This window comes from Platichthys flesus, chromosome 11 (assembly GCF_949316205.1).
Source record: "Platichthys flesus chromosome 11, fPlaFle2.1, whole genome shotgun sequence".
NCBI lineage: Eukaryota > Metazoa > Chordata > Actinopteri > Pleuronectiformes > Pleuronectidae > Platichthys > Platichthys flesus.
In genome coordinates this window covers 3359648-3386948 of record NC_084955.1, presented here as the reverse complement: position 1 = coordinate 3386948, position 27301 = coordinate 3359648, and the positions used below count along the sequence as shown (strand labels likewise).

The window sequence follows — 27301 nt, the reverse complement described above, 5'->3', positions numbered from 1 at the left end:
GGTTAAAATAGTAAGGCTGAGATCTTACATATTATATTATATATTATAGAGAAACCCAACAGTTCCGACCATAAGCAAGTAGTAGACAAAAAAAACTATTAACAGGAAGAAACTCATAGGAGAACCAGAGTCAGAGTGAGAGAGAATCTGCCCCGACTGATTTGGACGAGATGATAGGAAAGAGGGAAAAGGCAAGAGAGAGAAGATGACAAAAAGATGGCAAGAGAAGACAACAATAATATTGTTACTCGCGCCCCATACCAAGGCTTCAAGCCTCTCTGCAGCAGCCCGGGTTTCGATTCCAGCTCTGCTGCGTGTCAATCCCTGTCGACTTGTCCTCCTTTCAGACTTAACTCTCTGTACAAAATTAATACTATATAATAGATGGATGGACATTTGGAACATGACAGGAGGTGGTGATGACAGTTCATCTGACAGGTCTGTGGGCAATGTCTGGGAACCTCTGTTCGCCAGCCATCACTTAGATGAATATCAACATGGCGTTTTCAGTAGTACATAATGGAGGCTGCTTCTTCCTACTTGAAAGTGTTATTCTAAAACCTGTCATGTGTCACTGCACTCCACACAAAACCACTACATCTTCATTCAGGGCACAGGCGCTCAGGTTGCGCAGTCTTTCTCAAGTGGTCCACACGGGTTTCCAGGCTCTTGGTGTGACGTTTTTTTATTCATGGGTCGTCTCTGCACCAGCTAATGGAGCTTAATCGGTAATTAATATTTCCCCCACGAGCCATCTCTCCTTGACTTCCGATGTGATGCTCTACCTGTAATTACAGCCAATAAAATCTCTAAATCCCCACACTCTCTGTTCAGGTCGGGGTCATCAGAGTTAATCAGAGGCTGAGACTCGATAATGGTCATTTGCTCATGCCGGGCAGATGAAGTGTCAGGAGACGGGGAGATTAAATGCTATCTTTATTAGATGCGGCGAGAGCCACAATTTTTCATAAAGGACTGAGTTTCTGTTTCTAAAAACACAGGAGGGGGGGAATAATCGAGAAAATGAAATGCGCCTCTTTGCATTCCACCGACTGCAATCGAAACTGAAACACAGACAGGAGACCGGGTTCATTCAACATGTGAGACATTTTAATGCATGCCTTTTTCACTTCACATCCCTGTCTCACCCACACATATGCACAAATGGCAAGTCAAGACAACATAACAGAACCGAGTGACCTACACAGCTTACACTGGCTCCAGGCCAAAAAAACAAAAACAAAAACCAGGTGACTAGAACAACTAACGAAGGAAAGAAAAGGTTAAACAAGATGTTATATTCTACAGCTGCTTTATTTGTGTGTGTTGTCATCATTTAAGGCAGACCACCTCCTCTAGAACACTCTTGTGATAACTTTTAAGGCTAGAAAGTAACTTCCACAAAATAAACCCTAGTGAGCATTGACAATGGTGCACTGCAACCGCATCAAGTGGCATATATTAAACATTAGTTTACATTACATTTCCATCTCACTGCAAATCAGCAGATGCAAAAAACAATGTATTAGAAAGGCAAAAGGACCATGAAAAGAAACTAAGGTACAGCCTTAGTAAACACTTCACTTAAGCACAGCTGATCTGCTCTGCCAAGGTTGATCATTGGCACTGACATTTTCTTAATTAGCAATGAGAGCTTTCACTGATTTAAAACACAAACCGTCAAAGGGATGTAGTTTCGACCCATTTTGTGACTTCAACATTCCTACTACTTTTCTTTGGCAGCCTTATCTTCAAATAACAAGCAATGTTTTTGGGGTAATGTGTTTTTAACATAACTTAACTCTTAACTTAAAAATGTGTATAAGTAATCCCTGGCTCAAAAACAACTCTTCAGGACCACATTCAGTCATGAACAACACTCACTCTGTCGTGCGCAAACCCACACAAAATGTTGAGCAGCAATAAAACAAAAGTAACACTGACGAAAGAAGCAGAGATTTGCCTCAGTCTCATATCTACAACTGGGCTAAACACAGACTGATGGATCTGATGATATGCGAGGGTTGGAGGAAGCTGCAGCAGGAACGCTGCCAACATTACAATGACAACTCCGAGGGATGTTTTCACTTTGATGGTATGTGGTCTGTGCTCTTAAATATCAGTGTTTGTTCCAGGTTGGGGCTGCAATGGGACCCCTGGAAGACCTCTCCACCACTATCAGCTCATCAGGGTTGTCACGCGCCTTATAATAGAGCAGGAGGTCTTGGATGGCGCACTCTTCAATCTACAAGGACACAAAAATACAGGGAAAAGAGATTGAGTCTGAGATACTGAGGGAACTAAAGCCACCCTTCAATTGAGGGTAAAAGAGAAAATGCTCACACAGAGTGCACAATGATAATAAGAGCGTTTTACATAATGGCAAAAAGAAGCCGCAAGAAAAAGAAAGTATGTTCTGTGAAGCTGCTGACAGAAGCCTGGCAACAGCTGGAGCAGAGAGGGCTAAGAAAGAAAACAGAATGTTCTCTCTGTCACTTAGGATAAGAGGAGCCCGGTTTTTACTATACATTCAGTCATGTAGGAGTGTGTATGTGAAGGTGCGAGCACTAACGCACACAGACAAGACGCGTTACCTGGATTAGCGCCAGCGGCTTCTCTCGGCTGCGGATCAGAGCGGCTTCCTGTTCCTTCTCCTCCTCTACAATGGAGGCAAAGGCCACCTGGTAGTAGACAGGTGGGCTGCCCGCTGCACCCAGCACCCAGGGCCTGAGGGAAGAATGGGTGACACACAGATAGACGGAGTGAGGATGGGTATCAGTGACTCTGCTGTGATAGTGAAAGCAACAAGACCCTGTGCTTGGTCAAAGGTTGAATCAATGACTACTGACAAGGTCCTGTGTGCGTGAGCAGGCCGCCGATCCCTCATATGGCTGTGTAACTGAAGTGATGTAAAAATTCACCATAGTATACGGTCTGGATTCTATAAGAATCACAGAGCTGAGACAGCTGTTTAACTTTTAAAAGATCTTCACATATGCTTATACAGTGGATGACAAATAATCATCAGTCTATGAATAGGACTGAGGAGACCAATCTCAATGTGGTAGAAAAATAAGCGGGTGAGGAAAAACTATGAAATAAAAAAAACATTTTAGGAAGATGCAAAACATTTTTAGAAACTACAGGAGCTGCATTCAGACATGCACTAAACTCAAAGTTACTCTGCAAGGGCTGTCTGTGTGAACACAAATGTCAGACCTTCTACCGCTAAGTTTCTTCTGTGTTAATACTAGTGGTCAAGTGGAGATGGTCTGTAGAAACTTCGGTGGAGCTAGTACCAGTGAGTAGGAAGTAGATCTAACAAGCAACCGAGGCAAAAATGTGCATGAAAAAGTGCCATATATATAAAAAAAACACAGACAAAGATGTCAAAGGTTTGTGGTGACAAGAGCCGGCACTGTTTTTGATGTGCTGTAATCAAAGACAGATGATTTCAGGAGCAGCAATGTTTGCCTTAAATCCTGTCTCTGTCTGCTGCACCACCAGTTGCCTGAATCCTCATGAGAATTTGTTGTTGTTGATGTGAACTTGTCTGAGTGGAGAATAAGGCTGGTCATGTGTGAAAGGAAACCTCTGGAGGAAGTCTGGACCCAATTCTCTGGAGTTCCTCCAGAGTTAATGTCTGAAAAAGTCTAGGGAGAGTCACCAGTGAGGGATCCCTCTCCCAGGACAGACAGATGTCAGAGAGTCCAGCGGTGACGGCGCGCTGCCTCAGGATGAGAGAGTGCAGTCGAGAGGTGTAAGAGTTGGAAACGATGAGTCATGTACAAGTGGAGGACGAGACAGAGGGCAATCATAAACCTTTGAACAAGAAAACAAAGAAGCAGAGGAAGAAGAAGCAGAAGAAGTAGAGTCGAAAAAGAAGGCGTCAAGGTTTCTACTGAAACCTCGTGCCCAAAGGCCAGGTGGATAAAGTCAGCAGAAACTACAGTATCTCTCATTGGACAATTGCATTCACACATACACCTCCTCTTGGGGAAATAAGGAGGATCTTTGGACTTCAGTGCATGCACTGTACATGTCTTTCTAAATATGGATAAAGGATTCATGGTTCTGATCAATTACTTCACGATAACAGTACTGGTTTCCAAATATGTCACTTTTTCCCCACAATTAATGTTAATATATGAATGTGAAACACAGAGTTTCTCTGATCTCAGCTGCTCAGTGCCGCTGCGTCATGATCTGAGCAGAAGCTGGTTTGTACCGAGTTGGAATTTCTGTTTCGTCCTCCAGTCTGCTCTCACTTGATAAACACTCATCACTAGTTAGCAGGACCTGATGAGTACATGAAGTAACTCAGTGTTTGTTTGATTCGCTCCAGAGTTTATGGGGCTGCATTTAAACATCATGAAAAAGACTCGTCAACATGTTGTGCTCAGTACAACACGAGGCGTGACGCTCACAGTCAGGACTCAGAGGTAAAGTGAGCAGAGCAACAAGCAAACATGATCCGACACCATTGATTCATAACCAAACACATGAGCCTGAATAACATCATCCTATATTTGCTCAGAGGCATAGCAAAGAGACAGCCACATTTAATTATGGTGTGGTATATTTTAGATTGATTTCATTCTATTTTTCAATCTTAAAAACTCTTATCATTTGTACTTTTAAAACAAATGTTAAATGTTTATATCCGCCCTCTGTCATTTATCTTTCTGTTACCACAACATTTAATCTGATTAAAATGTTTAGCCTTTGACAGCACCACTTTTTAGTTTTCAAACCTATATATTGAAGTTTGTTTCCCTAATATCATGCAGCCCTATTATTAATGTAATAATATTATAATAAGTATTACTATAAATGTTATATAGTAATACTTATAACATTTACCACCAGTCTTTTTTTCCCTGTTCTATGACATCCTCACCATCTATTCAATATGACATGTAAAATATGACGTGTCACATTGAAGAGGTCCCCACAGTCTGATTTGCGCATGCTTAAGAGTGATTTCTCAGTTAATAGTTGCTACGTGCGAGTTGGCGACATAAACATTTCTAATCAATCACAATGACGCATGTTAAAGTCAAATAAAATAAGACTCTGTACATGTGCACGTTAATCTGGCCAAGAGACATCTCTGGAAATGATTGAGGGAGACTAAAAAGAAAGAAAAAAAAAAGGCTGGAGCTCAATCAAAGTGCTTAGATTATGAAGATATTTCTATTAAACCTGACTTAAATCTCTGGAAACGGTGTCTCAGAAGCCTGACATGTGCATGGACGAGGCTGCTGCAGCTTCCTTAGCCTTGAACTCGTCCATCTTATCCAAATACCAGGAGGAACCTGAAACCTGCTCTGTTCTGAATAATTCGTTTTGACATGAGGTCTGCCCTTATCAATTCTGATTACCATCACCGCTTTCACTATAGTGACTCACACAGTTTAATATCTAGAAGTCTGCTCGGAAGATTGCAGGATGAAGCTGGGAGCAGACAAAAGAGGAAATATGAAATCAGGCATAAAAAAGGTAGTACTTAACATGAAAGACCTGAAATGACAATTCAAGTATTTGATTTATTTTCGTCCAAATAGGCATCACATAAAAATCAGAGCTATTACTACAGCTAGGAATATAAGGTATTTTTATGGACTTGAGTGACTGTGTGACTGTGGATGTGTGGGTACTGTTTGTCCAGCTGGGGACGTTGTAAAGGTCAGTATGACCTTGTGTTTGCGTCAGGTCGGCTCAGCTGTACTGGGTCATTTAGAGCTGTTCACCTCAGTCTGACCAGGGACTCATGACTCTGAATCAGATAATCAGTGTGACATAAAAAACTTGTTGTTGCTCCCATTTTCATGTTTATTGCCATTTTAATCTCCAAGTTCATGTTTAATTTAGTATCTAATGAGAAATAAATAAAAAACGACATACATGAAGTGTTTTAAATCAAGGCTTAGATCAGGTTAGAACGGAGGTCATACACTTAATGGGTTTTCATGGAATATAAAGTGTGTGTGTGTGTGTTTTTTTGCTTTGCTGATATTAACAACCCTACAACAGCTTCATGAAGACACCTAAACAGTGTCACCAAGTGGTAAGGAACAGTATTGGACACAGTCAGTTTTGGCAGTGACCTCCTTTGTGTGCGTTTATGCTGCACTTTGTATTGTGCGTCGGTGATACACTCACCCAGGGGCTCGCTCTGACTCGTTGCTTTCAGATTTAAACGTGACCCTCCTGGCAGCAGGTGTAGGGATGACAGGTGACCCCGGAGCACCTTGAGCCCGTTGTATTCCAGTTTGTCCCACTTTTATTAGACGGTTCTCCTCCTCCAGCAGTTCCCGAAATGAGCACGAGGAGGGAGGGGACTGAAGTGCTGTAGCCCTACAGACAGAAACATATGACTAAAATCATTTTGCAGTAAAAGAGTGTTGCTCTTTTGTTGCCATTTCTTCTGAAGTCAAGTCAAAGTTGATCTATATCACACATTTAAAACAACCACCACTAACCAAAGCACTGAAAAGGCGTTTAGATATTGATCTAAAAAAACTGAGGATAAAATACAAAAGCAATAAAACATTAAACAATTAAATGTTTTAAATTAAATTATGTTAAAATATTGCTCAGTAACTCATGAAAACCAAGACCTCAAACTCAACTCGAATTGAAAGTCAGTGAGGAATGACTTAAATGTTTCTAGGGTCTAAGCGCCTCTGGTATGAAAAGGTAAGATGTTCCAGAGATTAATGGAAGCCACTTCAAAAGGTTCAGCCACCTCTGCTCTTGAGCATAGATCTCGGGACACCTCTAAGCATCAGGTTGGTCGACCTCAGTTAAGTAGTGTAGAGGTAATCACAAAGACAAGGACGTTTTTTTTTTCTTGTCAATACAGAAAAGTGCTATACAATTATTATTATCATCATCATCATCTTATTTTCTCTATGTTTATTTCGAGCTGTTCAGCCAATGAGTGAGGCTCTAAATTCATCCACAGACTCCAGGAAGAGATTTCACGACAACAGTAGTCTTCCTATTTGGCCTCACTCACCAGGCCTTCCCACTGCTTTTGGATGGGGTAACTGTGGGGGTTGGTTTGGAAGCCGTGGACTCCACACTGGCCTCCTTGTTGGCCATGGCCAGCATCTTCCTCTGCTTCTGGGACAGTTTAGTTGGAACGGGGGAGAGCTTCATGATGGTGCTGACACTGCAGGCGGCAGGCGGCAGGGAAAATTGTGCTCAGTTAGCCAAAGTGAACAAAGAAAAGAAATAATTCATATGCAACAATACAGCTTTACGTCTTTCTTCTGATTATATGTCCTCATACAAACTAGTCTAAGTGGTTACTGTAAACCGCAGTTAGTTGGTAAATGACGCAGACCTCCCATACCTTCCAGGACTTTTAGGAGTTGCTCCAAGTGTCTGCAGAGAGTTGGCTTCCATGTCCATGATGGTTCTCAGATCCAAGACTGGAGGTGGATGAGCAGGGCTGCAGATCGTAACACAGTCACTAAGTAAGCGGGTATACATATTGCACAACTTTCAATAGTTATGATAATCTAGGCATAAAAATGTCCCTTCTCTCTGCAAAAGTAGGAAGAAATAAGATCAGTTGCACTAAGATCACATGCACTGAATGCTTATGTGAATGGGTGAATGCCAGAAACCTGTACAGTAAAGTGCTTTGAGTGTCATCAAGACTAATAAAGTGGTATAAAATAAGCATGTAAAATAACTCATCTTTGCCTTGCAGACTTTCTATCAATGTTTTTTTTTTGAGAAACAGAAGAAAAGAAAAAAAAATGCCTGATCAATTCCATCTTACCTGGGACGGACCATGGGGATGAGTTGTGAAGCAGGGTTGGGGGAAGTTGAGAGGCCATTTCCATGTGACGTTGGGGTGCTGGGTGGAGTCTTCAGCTTTTGAATGAAAGCCTTCTCATCCTGCACACGATAAATAACTTATGATCTGTTATATATTTGATTATCATATCCACCAGTCTATATTATTTAGCCCACTTTTCTATCACTCTAACTTGATCATACAATGGAAAAAGGATAGCTTTATCAAAAGTGTCCGTTTGAAATTGTTTACACTATGCACACTGCATATAAGGGGAAACTGATTGAAACGCTTATTATATGGCTGTAGTGGTCAGATATTAACCTCAACTCTGTCATGGAAGACAGGTGACTGCACATCCCGGGGACTGCCCAGCCCCATGTAGCTGCCCTCGGAATCTGATGTGAGCAGCTCCTGCAGCGACTCAGTCGAGTTTGCTTTGCCTGTCTTCACCAGGCTCTGGGGGACCACTGAGGAGGAAACAGTCAATTCAATCAACATGTTTCCTTAAAAGAAGTGAGTAAGGTGATTTGCCATGACGTGTGCATATGTGTTATACCTGCAACAGGTGGGCTCTGGATGATATGAGAGAGAGTGTAGCCCCCTGAGCTGTCAGACCGACGCCTTGGTTTCTTTTTAGCCTTCATCTTTGCCTTCTTTAACAGGACATCCCTGTTGGAATTGGAAAGACAACATTTTAGAGCTTTGCAGATACGGGACAATGCCAGAGTTGTTTATCAAAACACTGCAGAGAATTTTTTACATTATGTCCTGTTTCATGATTTCTGTGCCATGCCTCGCATGAACCCTCAGGAGATTTTTCTGTTGTTGTGAATTGTGTGGGCACAATTCTCCGGACATATTCTGGAGTTTGTGTCTGAAAACAACTTCAGTTCCTGCTTTTCTCATATTTAGGTTTATAAACTAAAGGTTCCTGCTCTAAACCCACATGAAAAAATAATATTGTGTTTTACAAAAGTAAGGCTTGATAACAAAATGCCAAATAAATTGTATATATTGAAATGGAAGTATTACACTATTAATGACAATATGAAACTCAACACAGCAGCCCATTAGAAAACAATTAACAAAGATATTAAACAGTTCTGCCTGCATACCTGGTGGAGTGATCCAGTTCTTCCTCTGGTTTATGTCTCAAGGCTGAGTCCAAATTTTCATCTCCATAAACACTGAGGTCTGGAGCTCCACTGAACGGAGTGATCACTCTCCTTTGCATGGCTGGAATCTGGAAATAACAAACAAACAAATAATTTAGATGTCTTAACAGACATAAGTGCCCCCAGTCAGTGACGCATTTCCAGTAATAGATATGTCTTTAAGATTGAGATCCTGAACACCTTTATCTAAAGATATGATAACCATCCAACAATAAGTTGCAGCAATACTTTTTGCAGCAATACCTTATGCAGTATATTAAAAAAAAATGTGGTCTTTTGATTTGCTTTTATGGAGCTCATGTACTTCTAAATAAATCTCAGAAGACCAATAGCATGGGTCAGAAGTTGCTGCATTCTGCTCCAAGTTATACAAGAATGAAAAACATCAGTAATACTATTCCCCTGCTGCAGTTTACTAAATCAGCTCCTACTGGAACGCCGGATGAGTGGAGTCTAGAGGCTCTTACTCGTTAAGACTGAGAACAAAATCTGACAGTTACTGTTCCAGTGTTTGAATCTGTTGAACTTCCAAGAAGCTGTTCCTGTACATAAATAAATAAAATCCAAGTAACAAACAATGAGCGAATACCAAGGTCATGGGACGAATCATGCAGATCGGGATAGGGAGTGACTCACCATCCGAATGTAAGCTGCAGAGAGATCCACAAGCACCTCATCACTAAGAATATCCAAAGCTCTGAGGGCAACACACAAACAATTGTAGGAGACAGATGAAAAAGCATGTTTTTATTTCTCTCCTAGTTGCACATGTATTTCTCCTGCTGCATTGATTGGATTACCAATGTCCACGAATATAATTATAACTGATTATTGTTGTTCTGCTATTACAAATGTGGCTTACTGTGTTCAAATTGATTTCCCTGTATAATAACACCACCCGGTGGTCATCTATGTACATGATTGATTCCTCATTTCCTGTGTTTGTCAGATGCTACTAACCAGATGAGAAGAGGTAAACTCAGGTGATATACAATGTTAGTAGTAACCAGTTTCGATGCGTATATTCATCTGGTGACATGTATACATTTAAATAAACAGCAGATTAATTTGTATCCCTATGAAAATCAGTTCAATCTAGTTGCTCATTCTGTTTAGACTATACTTAATAATAATAATAAGAATTCATGATTTAGGGGACTGATATTAATCAGTGTGTCTAAATTCTGTGCAAAATGAAATCCAGACATTGTGAATTAAATGTGGTTTCATAAGATGACTTTTGGGCTTTGTGGAGGTTTACACTCCACTGAGTGCCCATACAAGTTGTTTGTTATTTAGCTGGATTACCGAAAAGCTATTCATCAGGGGACTGATACGAGTGTGTAGAATTTAGTGTGGATCTACATAAAATTATTTATCTAGCAGATTTAAATGTATTAAATAATTGAAATTGCAGATTTTCCTGGGAACACTTCATGGAGCTTAATGAAAAATATGGGCACGTTAAGGGGACAAATTTCCGCAATCTGGTGCAGCTGGATTGAATTCAAGGGGACTGTTGGGCTCTGGCAGAGGTATGCCCTGCGAGTACTGTTCAAAATCCCACTTGATTCTCACTTTGACTCGAGCAGGGCGGCCATGTTGAGCACAATGAACTGGAGACAGGAGAGTTTGAGCTGCTCTGCGTTGTACACGGCTGCAAACTCCAGCAGCTCTGCAGCATTCTTCAGAGTCACTGAGGAGAGGAAAGTAAGCAGCTTAATTAACAACTCAGGGCAATTTAACCGAAATAATGTAATTGTGTCAAAAATGTATTTTCCAAAGTTGTAATTTGTGATGACAAACTTGATTTATATCATGTGATGAAAACCATCTTAGTCACAAACAAAATTTAAGAAAAAAAACATTATATTGAAAGATTTGCACCCTGCGTTGCAGCTCAATCCATTTATCATTTGAGCCAAGATAGAGTTGATATTCATATGAACAACAAACCTATTTGTTACACTATGAGCAAAGTAAGGGGGACAAGTTAGGCTATTTTTTTACCCTCCCTTATTTCTACCTCTTTATTCATTCACATTGAGTACAAATCGGCTATGAAATGATCCCATTCAGCCTGTTGCTTTTAACCTTCAAAACAATCTCAACTATCGTTTCTACCAGTGCAGCATTTTGTCCAAATGAATAGAGCTGGTGAGATATAAGATTACAGGAAAAGACGGTGGGTGAACAGGCAGCGGTCGAAATAGAACATACAATTCTCAGTGATGACGACCTCGCACATCTCCTTCAGTCGTGTGATGAGCAGCTGGTCGGCCACAACCAGAACGCTGCAGACAAACTCTAAATTCAGAGACTCTGTCGGGCAAAGCAAGAAAACAAAAAGCACTGTTTACTGTTCCCTTTAACGATTCTTGTTTATTTAGTAAGAAACTTACATTTTAACCAGTGCACAATCGTAAAACTTTCAGTCCACAAAACTTGAGCAGCTACCTTTGATGGTGGGAGACTCATCGGTGTATATATACTCGAGAATGACCTGCAGGATCTCTGAACTGATCGGCATCTCCAGTGCATTACAGGATGTGGCCTGAGGGGGTGCAAGACTTCTGTATTAACAGCCCTGAAAAGAACTATATTGACAAAAGTATTGGGAAACAACTTTTAATTCATCCAATTTAGGTGTTATTATTTAAAACTATTGCCATTGGTTGGACTAGGTCCCTAGTTCCAGTGAAGGGAAATCTTAATGCTTCAGTTTACCAGGACATTTTGGGCAATCCTATGCTTCCAACTTTGTAGGACCAGTTTGGGTAAGGCAAGAGCCGGATCTCAACCCCATCAAAACCTTTGGGATGGAGTTAGAATGGAGATTGCGACCCAGGCTTTCTCTTCTAACATCAATGTCTGACCTCACATATGCTCTACTGGATGAACGGGCAAAAATGTTCACTAACACAGTACAACATCTTGTAGAAAGCCTTCCCATAAGAGTGCAAGCTGTTATATCTGCAAAAGGGGGGGGATCAACTCCATATTAATGCCAATGGATTTATAATGGGATGTCATAAAAGCTCCGGAAGGTGCAATGTGTAGGTGTTTCAATACCCTTGTCCATACAGTGTAGTTCTACATGGAAATTACACAGTCTATGGTTTGTAGCAGTGAGTCATAAGATAAAAACATGCCATACCTCAATCCAGGGGTTTCCAAGCATACTGTTGAAATATTCTGTTGAAAAATACAGAAACAATCCTTACTCGTTCAATTTTCTTAAACTTAAAACATCCAGCATCTAATAAGTGGTGGCAACAAAACACAAGAAGCTAATAATTCCACAAACTGAAGATGTCCTGCGAACTAACAGGCGTAGATAATCTGTTTAAATAAAAGCATTAAAGGGGACATATCGTGTCCATTTTACCCCAAGTCGATATGATTCCTTGGGGTCTTAATGAAATGTCAGATATTTGACCCTGTCTAAAATAGCCCTCCTCAGATTGACCTGTTTTGAGTGCCTGTTCCTTTAAAAGCTAATGAGCCAGTGTCACAGACACGGCAGAGACACAGGGCTCTCCGAGTGATGGAAAAGCGTACCTCAGACAGGCATAGCCCCGGGAGGAACCCGGGGTCTACCGGGGCACACACCAACAGATTTTTGCCAATTCTTTCCACGACATTGCCCTCAAATATGAATTCAAATCATTTCCCTCTTGTGTCTTCTGAGGCTGGAACATTATGTACAGATCTGTGCAGCCAACCACAGAGCATCTTGAGTGCTTAATTTGCTTCATGCTGCTAGCTAGCTACCTATTCCAGGTGTATACGAGGTTTGCAAAACAAAGTGAAGTGCTTTGGCAAATATCGTATCTATGATGTGTGCGTGGGGGCAGGGGGATAAGATTTTTTTTGGGGGGTGGGGGCAGCCAAGGTAATGTAAGAGACTCCCATTTCGCTTGTGACAAGAGAAGGATACGGAAGCTCATTCTCAGTCACTCAAGCATGAAGTTTCTGACTTAGAGGAACCATAACAAATCACGGGAATTATTTTTTTCCAGAGTTTTTGCAACGGTAGACATGCCAGATACCCAAATTAACATGTAGCAGAACTACAAAAGTGCAATTTTCATATGTCCCCTTTAAAATAATGATGCAAAAGGCAACAGGTTTTGTTTAACAAGCCAGAGTTCAGCACAACACTTTTTGTAATTAATCTGCACATATGCTAACTTGTTTCATTAGATTATGCAAAATCATAATCTGCAGTTATATTTCATTTGAATGTGAATGATTATAAAAATCTATGGATGCATTTCTTCATTTATCATCTTACCCAGTCTTGCACAGAGGATACTTTTGTGACAAGGAAATTCTTTGGAGTCTTCAGATTTAAGAGTAACATCACAGAGGTAGGAGCTGCGGAGAACCAAAATGAAAGAAATATATCAGCTAATCTACATTTATCAATTGCTTTTATTATAATTAAGTGCTGATGTACACACCATTTTCTCTGGCAGAATTTGGGTTTGTTGCCAGTTTTCTTGTGATTGACAAACATTTTTCCATTTTCATATTTGACTCCATCCAGTCTGTCAAGCAATAAAGAAAACACGATTAATGAGAAATTACATCAAATCTGATTTTGCCTCATAGTCAAAGCACACTTGGGTCCCTCACCGCACAGAAAGGCTGCCCAGGCCGAGCTTTTTTGCAATGCCCTGCAAGGTTTTCACAGGGTTGGCCCCTCTTTCGTTGGCTCCCGCCTTTTCACCTCTGCCTCCTTTCACCTTCTTGCCAGGCTTGGAGCCCTTGCTCTTGGCCTTGTTGCCATCTTCTTTGGTAGCAGGGGGAAGGGAGCGGTACACCTCCAGGGCTGAACCACCTCTCAGGCCCAAGTCCTGCAGGCTGCTGATAAGCCTCTCCTGCTCTGAATCCTGGCCAAGGCAATTGAGACAGTGGGGCACACTGTTCAGACATAACAGCTCTCTTTCACTGCTAAAGCAATTTTTTTTTTTTATAGTGACACCAAATATATCAGACTTCTGTTGCTTAGGCTATGTTACATAAATATTAAACATTAACACCTCACATCCCCTCCCCCTAACCTGATTTTGTCCAATCAGGGCTGCTGAGACCCTTGGCCGGGCCCCTTGCACCAGCAGCTCACAGGAGTCTGTGTAGATGAAGTGGAGGGCGTATTCGAGCATGTCTGGTGGGATTTTTTCCAAAATGATTAAGTCGCAGCCCACAGCATCTTCGCTCTTCCTCACTTCCTGATCGAGATCATCACCAACCCCACTGTGCTCGGATATGAACAGCTTCCGGAAGAACTCTGACCTCATTGACAAGATGTACTTGTGAGCAGGAAAGGTGCGATTGCCGGCCTGAAGCGTTACGTCGTGGATGCTGTCCATTTCATCTGCCTCATCCAGAAGGCTCCGGAAGTGTTGGGAGAGGGAGGATGGAGAAATGCTGGGAATCTCATACAGGCTAGATCAAAGACAAAGTGGATGTTGAACGATCATCAAAGTGATCAATTAGAACTTCTACATCAATATCATAAAAAAAAAATATATATTATCTGTGAGGGCTGAGTAATAACTGGACAAAAACAACCTGTCTTTAAGAGATCAGGTGCCCAATGAAAAATGAATAAGTAAATATAAAAATGAGAAAAAAATGACAAACACCAAATGCATATCAATCATCAAGTCATGCATGGTAATATTTGTTCGGTGTTTCCCCCAGGATTCTTTTTTTGCAGCTCAGCGGGACGGTCTTTTCTCTCACATTTGACTGATAAAAAAATGTATAACCAAAAGGCTTTGCTTCACACTTAAGAAAGTTAAGTTCAACTGCTCCAAAGGCATGAAGTCTATTTTATACAGACTGCATAAACAAAATAAATTATGCTGAACAACTTTTTCTATGCTTTAAGAATGATCTCCCACCTTGTTTTGGGGTCTGCCTGAAGCACTCCAAAATTTCGACCTTTTGAGTCCATGGTGATAGTGACAGCTCTGTGGACATATGGGAGTTTCTCCAAGCGGATTCTCTCATACAGTGTCACCGCATCTGAATGGCCACAAACCTCCACACTGACTTCTGGATGAATACAAGTAAATTAGATAAGGCAATAACATAAATCAATTCTGAAACCTACATTTAAAAACTGCTTTAACGCTGCCTTTTTTTTTTTTTGCCATCAATATTTCCTTCTCTTATGAATTATGCAGCCAAGTATATTATGAGATTAATAAAAGGCATGATTAAAATAATTTTCAAATCATCAACTAACTTTTGCAAAGTAATAGAAAACTTTATGATAACTTAACCCTATCGAACTTCCTCACCTTTCTTCTCACCATACTTCTTATATTCTCCAGCCCACAAGCCACTGAAACCCTCCCCGTCCTGAGTCACAAACATCATGCTGTTCTTGCTGAGAGCTATGTCCGACATGAAAACCTGACGTCCGTACGCCCACCGGCACTGTCTCACCGAGCTGCCGGAAGAACGCCAGCAGAACACCTGACAGAGAGGGGAACAACACAATAGGAGGATATTTAAGTCTTAGTCACCGACTCCATATAGGTCCAACTGTGCTTTGTGTAACTGTGTAAACCATAGGTTAGATAACAGTACAGAAAGTTAAGACACTTTCTATATCGGTAAGGCATTCTCTCACTGTGTCAACATTTTGTAACTGAAGTAAAAGTCAAATTACCTACAGTTTTATTGTTTCAAAGTGGATTTAGGTTTCTCCCAACCAGTTGCGTTAACAATATAAGAAAAAGCATTTTCTCTTCTACCTGATGAACAAACTTACCCTCCCAGCTTCATCTAATGCCAAGATGACCACCTTTTCCCCTCCTCCCTCATTCAGTAGCTGTGGATCGACACGGTGGTCCAGACTGCCGCCACTGACAAGAACCTTCTTCATGTGGAGTTGCCTTAACAGGACAAAGCAAAAATAATAATTAGAAAGAAATAATGTAAGGGGCATGTCAAACTTACTATTGTAATAAATCACATAATCACATCTATCATTTAATTATCACTATTGATAACTTGTCAGTTATTGGCAGTTAACAGGCAGACATGAATTAAGCTCGTCTACCCTTTCAAGCCAACGAATGCTCAGACAACCACACTATGCAAAGCAGAGAAAACTGTAACACAACCGTTTCCAGTTAAGTGACTGGTTTACAATCGACTGATTCAAATGAGACCAGATTAGAATAATGGATATGATACAGAGTGGTCACTTCCTCTGCTGGATCTCTGTGTGACATCATAAGATGTAGTCTTTTGTTGTTATGAATGAAGACAGTATTGCACAAGGAGATGTGGCCTCAATTACTGTGATGGGAAGCAGGATTTTGGAAAACATTAAAATAATGGAAAATAATGTAGTACTGTATGTGTGTTTTTTTAATGTGTGTGGTAATATGAGTCAATCTGCTCAATCAACTGCTGTGATTACATTTGTGAAAGGCTGATTTTTTTGATTTCCCCCTTACAAAAAGAAACATCCAAAAATTGTGTGACTTTTCTATCCTAATATTTAGTATTTTTACAAATAATATTTCCTCTTTTTTCTTGAAATCTGAGATTCTTTTCTCTTTAAACTTTTCTCCTTCATACTAATTGACAGAATAATTACATAATTGCATTTAATTATCCAACAATTGACACCAAAACCTCCATGCCTGTTTTACATCACTTTCATTTCTAGTTTATTGGGCAATTTATGCCCCTTTGGAGGATCTCCTGCTGTATACTCTATGGTTAAAGTCCAAGTGTTTATTTATTCACCTTGATGCAATTTTCTTGCACTGGTAGTCGGCCAACAAGTAAACGTCCCCCTTCTCAGTAACGACTACTGTTGCTCCCTCACTCGCTGCTGCCATGGCTATGGTAACATCTTTATGGTGCAAGGCTGATACCTGCCGGGGGGCTGTCACACACTTCTCTCCATTAGGATCCAGGAGGTAACCTAGATATTAAATCGCATTGTGTAAAAAAAAAAAAATACTGCACATGAACATACCAAGTACTTTACACTCGCACACAGTGTTTTAAAGAAAAGTGCTAAGTGCAAATCTCAGGTCTGAATGGACCCAAATAGACCCTGAGATCCAATCATTCAGACCCTATTCTGCAGTGGTCTTGAACACATGTGGCTTCTTTTGAGTGAACACATAACTACTCTAACCGCCTGCTAGCTGACTTCCTCTGAACATTTACAGTTAAAATAGATTTTTACACTTCTCAGTGTCCAACTGTCCATACATCGATATGTTTGTTGCCACCAATACAATATCAAACACGTTATTTGTATAGCCCATATTCACAGAGCAAAATGTGTTTCATAGTGGTTAACAAGGTGTTACACCCTCTGCCCTTAATCCTAAATATTGACTCTTAACACACTTCAATTCGTGACTGCGCTGACATAAAGACATACACAAACACTGCAATCACACCCATCTGTAAACTCACTCACAGAGCAGGGAAGTGAGATCCGATCATAAGAGGATGCATCTTAATGCCAGGTGTGAACTGGCAAACTTACCTTTGTCCACTTTGGATCGATTTCTCAGGAAGGATGTTAATAGCAGGTCTGAACAGGACTTAAGTGTCTTAAAAGCAGTACAATCATCTCTCCTCACACGGGCTTTGCTGACATTTCAGTGCTGACACTTACCCAACTGTCCTCCATTTAGTCCCATTGTATAGACAGCCTCCCTGGTCCATAGCACTGTATGGAACCTCCCTGCTGCAACTCCAATCACTGTCCTCCCTTTAAGCGTCTTGGAGAACACCTATACAAGAGATTAAAGGGACATTAATAATATAATATATACACTGACGGATTGTACTTTCCAAAGTATAACAGTAGATGATACAGACATATTCATTTATTCAACAGATAATGAATTGAATATCTCTTAACAGTATTATGTATAATAATGTATAATGTACTTTTAGGCACAAATACATCCAAATCAAATTTAGAATACAAACACTGCTTGATACATGCAGTCATGCGACCTCCTACCTGTTTAGGGACGTGCGCTGAGGTGGGAGGTGGAGCTAGGCCAAGCTGGTGAAAGGTGTTGAGGCCAAAAGTGTAAACATATCCTTCCTCTGTAAGAACCACCGTGTGGTCTTTCGCTGCTGCAACCTGAGAGCAGTGGTGGGACATCAGACCCTCCACCATCCGAGGAACCTGAGGGGAGCAAACAGAATATGTTTCTAAATATTTATTTTTAAACTTGCATGCGTAGTTTCAAGATTCTTCCCTGATTGCACACAGTGACAGCATTGACACAGCCCTGTTGATTTATGCTCCAAGCCCCTCATCTGCTGTGTTAAGGTCATGTTATTGCATCAAGCTACTATTGATATCAGCTCAACACCTTCTCACTGTACTTGACAATGAATGTATTTGACCAGTTCAGTCATGTGTGTGAGGTCTGCAACTGCCCATTAGCAGAGATGAGAAAAAATGCATGGAGAATTCAACAAAGATGTAAAGGTCTGTAAAGTATATTATGTAAATGTACAAACCAGAGGGTAGATGTTTTGATCCAAGTCTCCCCCATTCTGTGTTCCAAAACGGGTAAGAAAATTAAGTGATATGTGATAGTGCTGCACATAGATGCACTAAACATGTGTTTGTGCCCATAACTCTGGTACTGTATATATTTGTTCCATATTGTTGTTTTTATATTGTTTCTTTTATATTGTTGTTTTATGTTCAGTGCACCAACGAACGACACCAAGGCAATTTCCTTTATGTATAATCATACTTGGCAATAAAAATAATTCTGATTTGTACAGTAAAGCGTTTTGAATGATCATCAATACTAGAAAAGTGCTATATAAATACAAACCATTTAATTAATGAGCATTCATTCCATGTCACATCATAAGATCATCATTACCACCTCAACAAATAGAACAAAAAACAAAAACAATGTAAGTATGGTTTTCTAATAGCTTAAAGATTATTAGGCATCACACAATGCATCCAGTGGACCGTGAGCCATGAACAGAGTTGTGCTTTAGTAATTTGCATGTGCCTAGCCTGACCATGCACTAATCCTTAACTGCTGTTCAGCAACATAAGGAATAAATAAAATGATGCAAATTCAGATAAATAATGAGATCCCAGCAATGACTCAAAAACCAAAGACCAAACTTTCTGGAGGTCATGGTAACAATGTATAGTAACTTTGTGAAGAAGTTGTCCAATTCTAAATAATAGATATTTTTTTACAATTTAACTTTAACTGATATAATCACTTATCGCCATTTTTATATTTGGCGTAGCATGCTGTTACAGATTTAGATAGTAGGGCTGCTTGATATTAGGAAAAAATGCAATATGCAATAACTTGCAGTTGAATATCGCGATGACGATGTGACTTGCAATAAATAAACATTAAAAGTGCCTGCCTACTGACGCAGGGACCCAACCAGCTTCTTATCGCGAGGCAGAACGCCTGCTCCTTCAACAGTCACCTCTTTTTATATTCGCAACCAGATAATTTAGGCCGTTAGACATGCTGCATCATCCTCTCAATGTTTTTTGTTTGACAATCTCTGGACCTACGTACGAGTCAGAAATAAGGTTAAATAAAGTTAAATTGATTCGACCACTGGTTATTGAGAGCTGGGGAGGGAGGCGGTGATAAAGGCGGCTGCAGGTGAAGCGTAATGGACACTGCCCATTTAACCGCCCTTGCAAAAGTGCAGCCCTAGGCAATTTACTAGTTCACCTATATGGACGCCGACATGGACCCGACATTGTCTGACCTATATTAAAAGGAGAAATGACAGACGCATCAAATTTAGCTTCTACTCGTTTCTCATATGACCAAATCAGAACGCAAAATTGCATTAAGATCTTTGATAGTGCAGCCCATTAGTTTGATGATTTCAGGGAATGACCCACTTATTTATCCAAGATTTTAAACCTAAGAGAAATTTTATAGATAGTATTTCCTTTAGAAATACCACTTCTTCATTTGATAATACATTTCCAGTGTCAGTGTCATAAAATATGTCCAATCTGAAACTCGTGCTTATGTAGCTGTCGTCAGGGAGGAGCTAGCTTCTTTATCAGTTTATCAGTTCACAACATGAGTGCCTAAAAATTGATCATCTATATTTATTTATAGCTCTTTTAAGACACGATATGAAATACAGCCACACCCTTATTCCATTTTAGTCCAATAGACTGACAAGAAAAGCATCCTGAAAACAGAACGTCTGTTTATACAGAGTTTAGAAAGAGGCAGAAGTGTCAATTAATGAAAAAGCAGGTATATCATGTATGAATCAGTCCCTGAATCTGATAATGGACAGAATAATTACATAATTGCATTAAATTATCCAACAATTGACACCAAAACCTCCATGCCTCTTTTACATCACTTTCATTTCTAGTTTTTAATGGGCAGGGTTTCCCCCAGCACTATCTTGTTAAGGCGGCCGCCTTAACAAGACTAGGGCCCCGCCTTGACTACCAATGTATTGAAATAAAAAAAAAAAAAAAAAAAAGTTGAAAAAAAAAAAAAAAATGGCATTGATAATACTCAGGTAATACTGTTTACAACATTAGTCGTGCCAATAAAGTTTTTTGAGTGTAATTGAGACGGCGACATCTGGTGGTTGAATATATTGTTGCATAGTCTATCATAGTCACCTGTCAATCTACCGCCAGTGACGTGCGGTGAGGTCAGTGAGTGGGTAGGCACTGAGTTCTGAAAGCCAGATTTCTCTAAACCTATATATTGTTAAATCAAAAACAATAAACAACAAACAGGCACGCACGGCCGATTTCAAATAAGTTCCTCCCTTTCTTTCTTTCTTTCTTTCTCTCTCACTCACTCACTCACTCACACTCACAGACGGGACGTATATGAAATGTCACGACGGTGACTTCAGGTTTGCCCGTAGCCTACTGTAGTTTGGTCTAAATGATTAAACATCGCATCCATCGACTTAACGGACCCGTCCCTCACACCGAGGGCAGAATAAACGTAAGGCAACAAGTCAAACCTTCGCCGATTCAAACTACCGGTACTACTTCTATTCAACTTAAAAATAAAAGACAGCATTCATCATTATGTAGGACTACAGCATAACGGACAGATAGGACCGCCTTCTCCAACGTGGAACGCCCTCTCCGTGCCTCTCCGCGGCTCCTCGGAGAGCTTTTCGTGCAGCTCTCCTTTTTCTAACTACACGTCGAAATGGCGGAGAGCCCACGGATAGGCCTTGGCTGTGATTGGTCCGCTAACGCCAGCATTTCGGAATGGAAACTTCCTGTTCCATTCCCTACATCACAATAAACCAAAATCACAACTACGACTCTATAATTAATGCGACAAGTGTGTTAAGCCAGCGGCGTTGTCCGGCTGACGGTGGCTGGTTAGGGCATGTGTGTACGGTTACATACTGTTATAACGAACTTTCATAACGTGGCTAGCGGGCTAACCACCATGCTAACTGCGGTGGGAACAGCGCAAAAACCCGCTGACTTTAATCCCACGGCTCATGACACTCTTTCTCAAACACCGTCAGGTTAGAAGAAAACACTTTAGATCGATACTAACTAACGGTAGTAGTAAAGCCTGAAACATGCTTCTGCGTTTTCACGGGCCCGTAAGCGCAAGAGCCCTTCCGGGTCCCTTACGTGCTTATGTATCCCTCCTTACGTGCTGACGGGTGTCGACCCCCTTTTCTAAAATTAACGGCAAAGCTCCGCAAGCTCACTCAGCCCGCAAGGCTGTGATTGGTCTGCTCCACATCCCTTCTGGAGCTGCATTTCCGGTTTCATGCCCCATAATACCGGCAGAAATCACGGAAGATTTAGAAGAACGAATATGGACCAAATAGAAGAGCACTTGGCAGAAGATATCCGATAGTATGATCACTTGTATAACCTGCCATTGACTGGCGGATTTGTCCGCCAGAAAAAGGCTACGATGAGCCGCAGTGGCTATGTAAATAAACAATCGACGAAGAAGAAAGAAGGCGTCTCTAAGGTCGTCTCGACAAAAAGCATTACTCCGCCTAGTGTTCTGGCGCAGAATTGCTTTGTAAGACGCGCAACGGTTGGGGAAGCATGAATGAAAACGAGTCTTGCGCCACAGCGGCGTGAAAAGACGCAGACGCAGTCGCAGAAGCATGTTTCAGGCTTTAGTATCGGGTGTCCCTGCTGACTGTGTGTGGAAGCTGGGGGGAAGCTAGCTGCCTCCGTGTAGCTTCAAGCTGTTGCAGCTGTTGAATTAGCAACGCAGTTTGGAAACAAGACCGGGGAACCGCTGCGTTAAGACACGATAACATAAGCATTATGACCCGCTGGGTGTCACTTTATTCAGCAAAAATTGTCGCGTCATCAACATCCTTTTTCTGTTAGCTGCCATCGTTCACTGTGTGTGAGGAACCGGGAGGACGTAAATAAACCAGCGTGGACTTCTTCTATATACCTCATGAGGTAGGCTTCTCTAAGCTCGACTTCAGTTGCGCCATCTACTGTTCTGGCGGTGAATTGTTTTCACAACAAAAAGGCTCGTAGAACTATAAATCAAAAAGGGTCCATCCGCTCCGTCCGTCCGTCAGTCCGCAACGGACTCGGAGTAGCATACATTGGCCTTAAGCTGCGTAAATGTCTAGCAATATCTCGATTTTAATTGGTCCATGAATGATATGTAACGTAAAGGCTTATGTGGCATACCATTTACGTAAAAAAGGCACAAAGAATGATGCTTATTTGCGTACATGTTAAATCATACAGAATCAGGTGCGCATGCGCGAAAACTTTTTTTTTCTTGCCGTCCACAATGAATAGGCGGTTAATTTGAACGGAATCCGACATCACAAACTGTCATCTTCCGAGGCAGCTTGATTTTTCTTAAAAACCGGCTTAAACCCTATTTTGTAGTGTCTGCATGTTTTCCACAACATTTGTACCTACTGTTGTTTATTTATATTGAAATAAACAGTTGTTTATTTCATTCATGCGTACTGGCATCTTTGAGCAAAATACCCCCAAAAATTTTCACCGCGCCGCTACGCGCCGCGCCAACAGCACCGCCACATGCTTACCACCTTGACTGAGACATTTACTGGGGGAAACACTGATGGGCAATTTCTGCCCCTTTGGAGGATCTCCTGCTGTACACTCTTAATGTTCTAGAGTTTTTACTCGGATGGCAGGAGAAACCCCCCAGAGAAAGTCCAGAGACTCAGAGCATGTCTGTGAGCAACTTTACTGTAATACAAGGTTGTACCAAAATAATGCCCAATGACAAGTCTCACCAGATAAGTCTGTTCATCTCCATGGCCAAGTCGTCCTCCTTGTCCGTGGCCACAGGTGAACACCTGGCCTTTCTGAGACAGGAACACAGAGTGGAATTTACACAGAACCACCTGAAAAGGGAGAAGAGGCGATTAAACATGAACACAATTTTTCTGTTGTTACTATACATTTTAAATAATCTAAGTCGTAGCTTTGGGGAAGAAACCATCTGAGGTATTGGTTTGTGCAGACTAGGCTCTTGTCATCATAATTTTGACCTAATAGCAGAGGCTGCGATGCATCTCTTTCCATGTCCTTCAGCCAAGCCCTCTTGTAGTGATAGTAAAACACAATGCCAATAAACTACAGGGCACAAGTGGAAAAGCAAACATCATTACTTATACATTGGTCCCCTCAAGCCTTCAATAGAGCACAGGGATGTTTCCCAAAGTATCACATTGATGTGGACATTCACACACATCAGTGTAGCTTCATTAAATTAAAAACATGTCATTGTGGAATGAATATTTAACCTCTTGCACCTGCTGAATTAGACTGGGAGGACAAAGACCATACACTGTGCCACTGGGTCATTGTGTGGTCATGAAATCTGATCCACCTGTCACCCACTAGGCTTTATGAAATTACTCTGCATGACAACTTATGCGAGTCAGAAAAACCTGAAACACGGAGTCTATTCTGTAAACAGCAATAATAAAACATCAAAGACTCAGATTTCAAGATGGATAAAAATGACAATTATCTAACACAAGCACAATGCTTACTTAATATACTATACAAGCACCTTGTATGTACAAACAATGCTGGGGGTGGCTGCACTGATGCCAGCAGTTATATTAATCACACTAAGGGCATCTAAATTACAAACGCATGAAATTGTAGCCTCACTGGCATAGTCTGACCACGCTTACACTGGCTCAAGCAAGTCACAAATTGACTTTACAAGAGAAGGCAAAACTGATCGCTCCCTGCCTGACACACCAATTATTACCGCTCTTTGTCAATACTACTGCTGGTTTCTTTTTGTGCGCTTATACCCCAAGCTACCAAATCCACAGTTATCAAAGAAAGATGTCTAGGGTTTGCTCAAGCATGCCTAAATATATTATTTGCCTTGGCTCTACCACCACCAACAATTAAAAACTAAAGTTTATCAAATATCATTACAGCCATGGAATAACCAAGTTAAGTACGATCCAAGCTTCAAAAAAGCTTCTTTTTTTTCAAACGCAGATGTACCCAGAGAAGAACATTGTGTAATTCATGACTCTCGGGAGTGACTGTTTTGCTGGTTTTCCCATGTGGTGTGCTTCATCTGGAGTACCAATGAGCATTCGCTAGTTCTTTTCTTTTTTTTTATGATTAAACACATGCTGGCACAGAGATGAAGCATGAGGCTATTACTGGCATGACGCATGCAAGTGGGGTCATCAGGTTCGGGGAAGCCTTTTGCTGTAGAAAAAGTACTTTCTAATTTCCCTGGAGAGCTATGACACCACCACTGTTACGAAGCCTACCTGCTTTATGTAAACTGCAGTCCTTGCAAAAGCATCCACAAGCTCCGGGTGCTGCCGGGTCTCCTGATTACCATGGCCAAGACTGAAATTAGTATTGTTTCCCCATGTGTATACTTCAGTTGGGTCTGTAGTTAAGGAGAAAACACAGTCACAACACTGCTTCCACTGCCATTAAAAGAAAAAATACCAAATTATTACTTTCACCGAAGAGGTTATGTTTTCACCCATGTACATTTGTATTTTAGCTTTGTTTGTAGGAAAATTTACACCCAAACTCCTAGACAGATTACTACAGGAAGATGCTGTAATGTCAGGGAAATGCCCTAAAAATGTTGATGGAGATCCAGAACTAGGTGTGGATCCAGGATTTATTTTCATTTTTATACCATTGTTTTTGAACACAACATGTGTTGGTCGGTCCTTCATCGTCAAGTCCAGGACAGAGAAACCCTCCTTGTCCTGGGTGTACAGAAGTCCACCATGCTGAAACACAACATCTGGGTCAAGTTTCTGAATATGACTTTGGCTGTATAAAGCACTGATCCAAACAAAAGTAATTATGCATGTTAAAAATAACACATTGGAATGTTAAAAATAAAACATTGGAAGGAAAATTCTCATAATATTGAACAAATTTCACTTATGTAATAAATGAGAACTTTTCATGACCCTGTTAGTAATGCTATTAAACTCTTTTACTGACTCTAGACAGGACATTAATTGAAGGATCTACCATGAAAAAAATACCTTGACTAGCGATATGAGACAGTGGATCTGCCCGTAAAAGGCGCTGCGATGCAGTGCGGTCCAGCCTGATTCCTTATCCTTCAACATCAGGTCAGCACTCTTACTATCCAGGAGCCACTCTAGCACGGCCTTCTTTCCCACTGAGGCCGCCATGTGCAGGGCTGTGCGGCCAAAGTCATCCCGCAGGGTTGCCACGTTCTGGCAGTGTGAAGACAAGAATCCCTGCAGCGGCGCTTCGGAGCGACACGTCAGTGCCGCCACCACATCCTCTGCGTGCTGCAGTGAGCGGCATTTGGGGGTGCAGTTCTGCAGTGCAAGACTCATGCTGACCTTCACTGATTTTTCACAGAGCCCTCTCTTTCTTTATGTTTTGCAAAAGTCTTTTCTGACAGCCAACCACCAACAAATAAACTCAATGAAAAATTGCAAAATATAGCTGCTCTCCAAGAGGCTAAAGGTACATATATAAAAAAAAGGGATCAATAAGAGGTCGAGATGGCTTGGAGTGCTAGAATTGTGCTTGTGTTGAGTTTCCACCGCACCCTAGCGACTCCAGAGAGACTTGTTTCAGTCCACCATTTCGACCAAGAATTGAACACAAACTAAGGTGCTTGTAGCATACATTGGCATTAAGAATTCAATAAATACAAAAATTCTACAGAGTTTTATACAAAATTGTTAATTTGATTGTTAGCAAAAATAGATTTTCCTCTACTGATTTACAAAAGGTAACGATTCTTATCATCAAAGCCTCTGACCGTCCTGTCCAGCAGTCCAACCATCAAACTTGAGGGGAAAGGGCTCCTTTCCCCCCAAACTCTCACTTTCCCTTTCAAAACTCCATAATTGTAGAGTTCACCTGAGGAGGAAACATTTGAGAATTAGCAATGAAAAACGAAATATATTCACATTTGTTCACAAGCAAAACTGCCAGAGCAGCTTGGCCTAATTTCAGTGTTAAGAAGCTCAGATCAGGTGAGTTGTCATGTTTGCCAGACGTTTATTTGACAACTGTTTGCAAATCAATTGAAAGATTAGAATTATTGGTCTAAACTTAATAACGTATAACAAATTTGACTCCCCTAATAGTAAGAATATGGATTGTATTTTTGTAAACAGCCATTTTTATGTTAAAAAGTTGACTTAACAGCAGGATTGTTTCACAGCCTGATTTATCCAAGAAATATAGACGTGTTAGTTGTCTGTGTTAGCTTCTTTTCTGTCCAAACCCTCAAGGAGACCTGGGTAAAACAATTAAGGCGTTCAGCCCCTGTGACAAAAAATAAGCATTAGTTCATTAAGGTCTGGAAGGTAATGCCATATGGCTAGCATGCTAAACGACTGTGCCAAAGCAGGACAACGTTACACGTAGAGCAATGAAAGAATGTGTTATGTATTTCCAAGCCTGTCCGTAGACTATTCACCTAACGTGGGCAAATGTAAATATGGAAAGGTTCAGGTTTGAACATTCAGCAAAGTGCTGCTAGCCAGGGTTAGCTAATTCTCAACTAGCAGCTAGCTCGACTGACACATCATCGAATGCTAGTGTTAGCATTCTGGAAAGTGTCGTGTTTCTTACCTTTCGCTAGTTAAAGAGAGAATAAGACGTGGAGCAAGTTGCATCAACGACGTATATCCACGGTGTCATTACTACAAACAGAGGCCAATTCCCCACTGGTGCAGATTTGGACAGGACTGACGCCTTCAAAACTGCAGGCTGGGTAAGAAAACCCTCACT

General features: G+C 41.0%; 1 protein-coding gene and 1 long non-coding RNA gene across 7 annotated transcripts; one reads left to right on the top strand and one right to left on the bottom strand.

Annotated features, from left to right (window-relative positions):
• Positions 1 to 1088: 1088 nt before the first annotated feature.
• Positions 1089 to 27301, bottom strand: ibtk (inhibitor of Bruton agammaglobulinemia tyrosine kinase). 6 transcript variants are annotated; one of them, XM_062398582.1, is made up of 29 exons: positions 27143 to 27298; positions 25564 to 26422; positions 25203 to 25299; positions 24817 to 24941; positions 23299 to 23409; positions 18023 to 18193; positions 17669 to 17786; positions 16777 to 16957; positions 15788 to 15911; positions 15312 to 15489; positions 14910 to 15060; positions 14064 to 14448; positions 13636 to 13892; positions 13461 to 13547; positions 13292 to 13374; positions 12152 to 12189; positions 11452 to 11548; positions 11215 to 11316; positions 10573 to 10690; positions 9631 to 9691; positions 8935 to 9062; positions 8376 to 8488; positions 8141 to 8286; positions 7799 to 7917; positions 7364 to 7462; positions 7025 to 7180; positions 6166 to 6360; positions 2595 to 2727; positions 1089 to 2245 (listed from the first exon to the last, which is right to left on the bottom strand). In XM_062398582.1, exons 2-29 carry the CDS (start codon positions 25885 to 25887, stop codon positions 2120 to 2122), a joined length of 4023 nt encoding a protein of 1340 aa, XP_062254566.1. In that variant the 5' UTR covers positions 25888 to 26422; positions 27143 to 27298; the 3' UTR covers positions 1089 to 2119. The 6 variants fall into 6 exon arrangements, with proteins under 6 accessions (XP_062254566.1, XP_062254565.1, XP_062254567.1 ...); XM_062398581.1 differs by having other exon boundaries at positions 14910 to 15063; positions 27143 to 27297; XM_062398583.1 differs by lacking the exon at positions 1089 to 2245 and adding an exon at positions 3668 to 3822 and having other exon boundaries at positions 14910 to 15063; positions 27143 to 27301.
• On the top strand, positions 14444 to 15484 carry LOC133964482 (uncharacterized). Its single transcript, XR_009923782.1, has 3 exons — positions 14444 to 14614; positions 14707 to 15077; positions 15345 to 15484. It is a non-coding gene; the product is annotated as an uncharacterized LOC133964482 (long non-coding RNA).

Coding starts and splice junctions, on each gene's coding strand:
- ibtk (XM_062398581.1), bottom strand. CDS start 25,887: ATGAGTCTTGCACTGCAGAACTGCACCCCCAAATGCCGCTCACTGCAG. Junction 8,489..8,934: donor GAACTGGATCACTCCACCAG/GTATGCAGGCAG, acceptor CAATTCCAACAG/GGATGTCCTGTTAAAGAAGG. Junction 2,246..2,594: donor AGCCGCTGGCGCTAATCCAG/GTAACGCGTCTT, acceptor GTGTCCTTGTAG/ATTGAAGAGTGCGCCATCCA.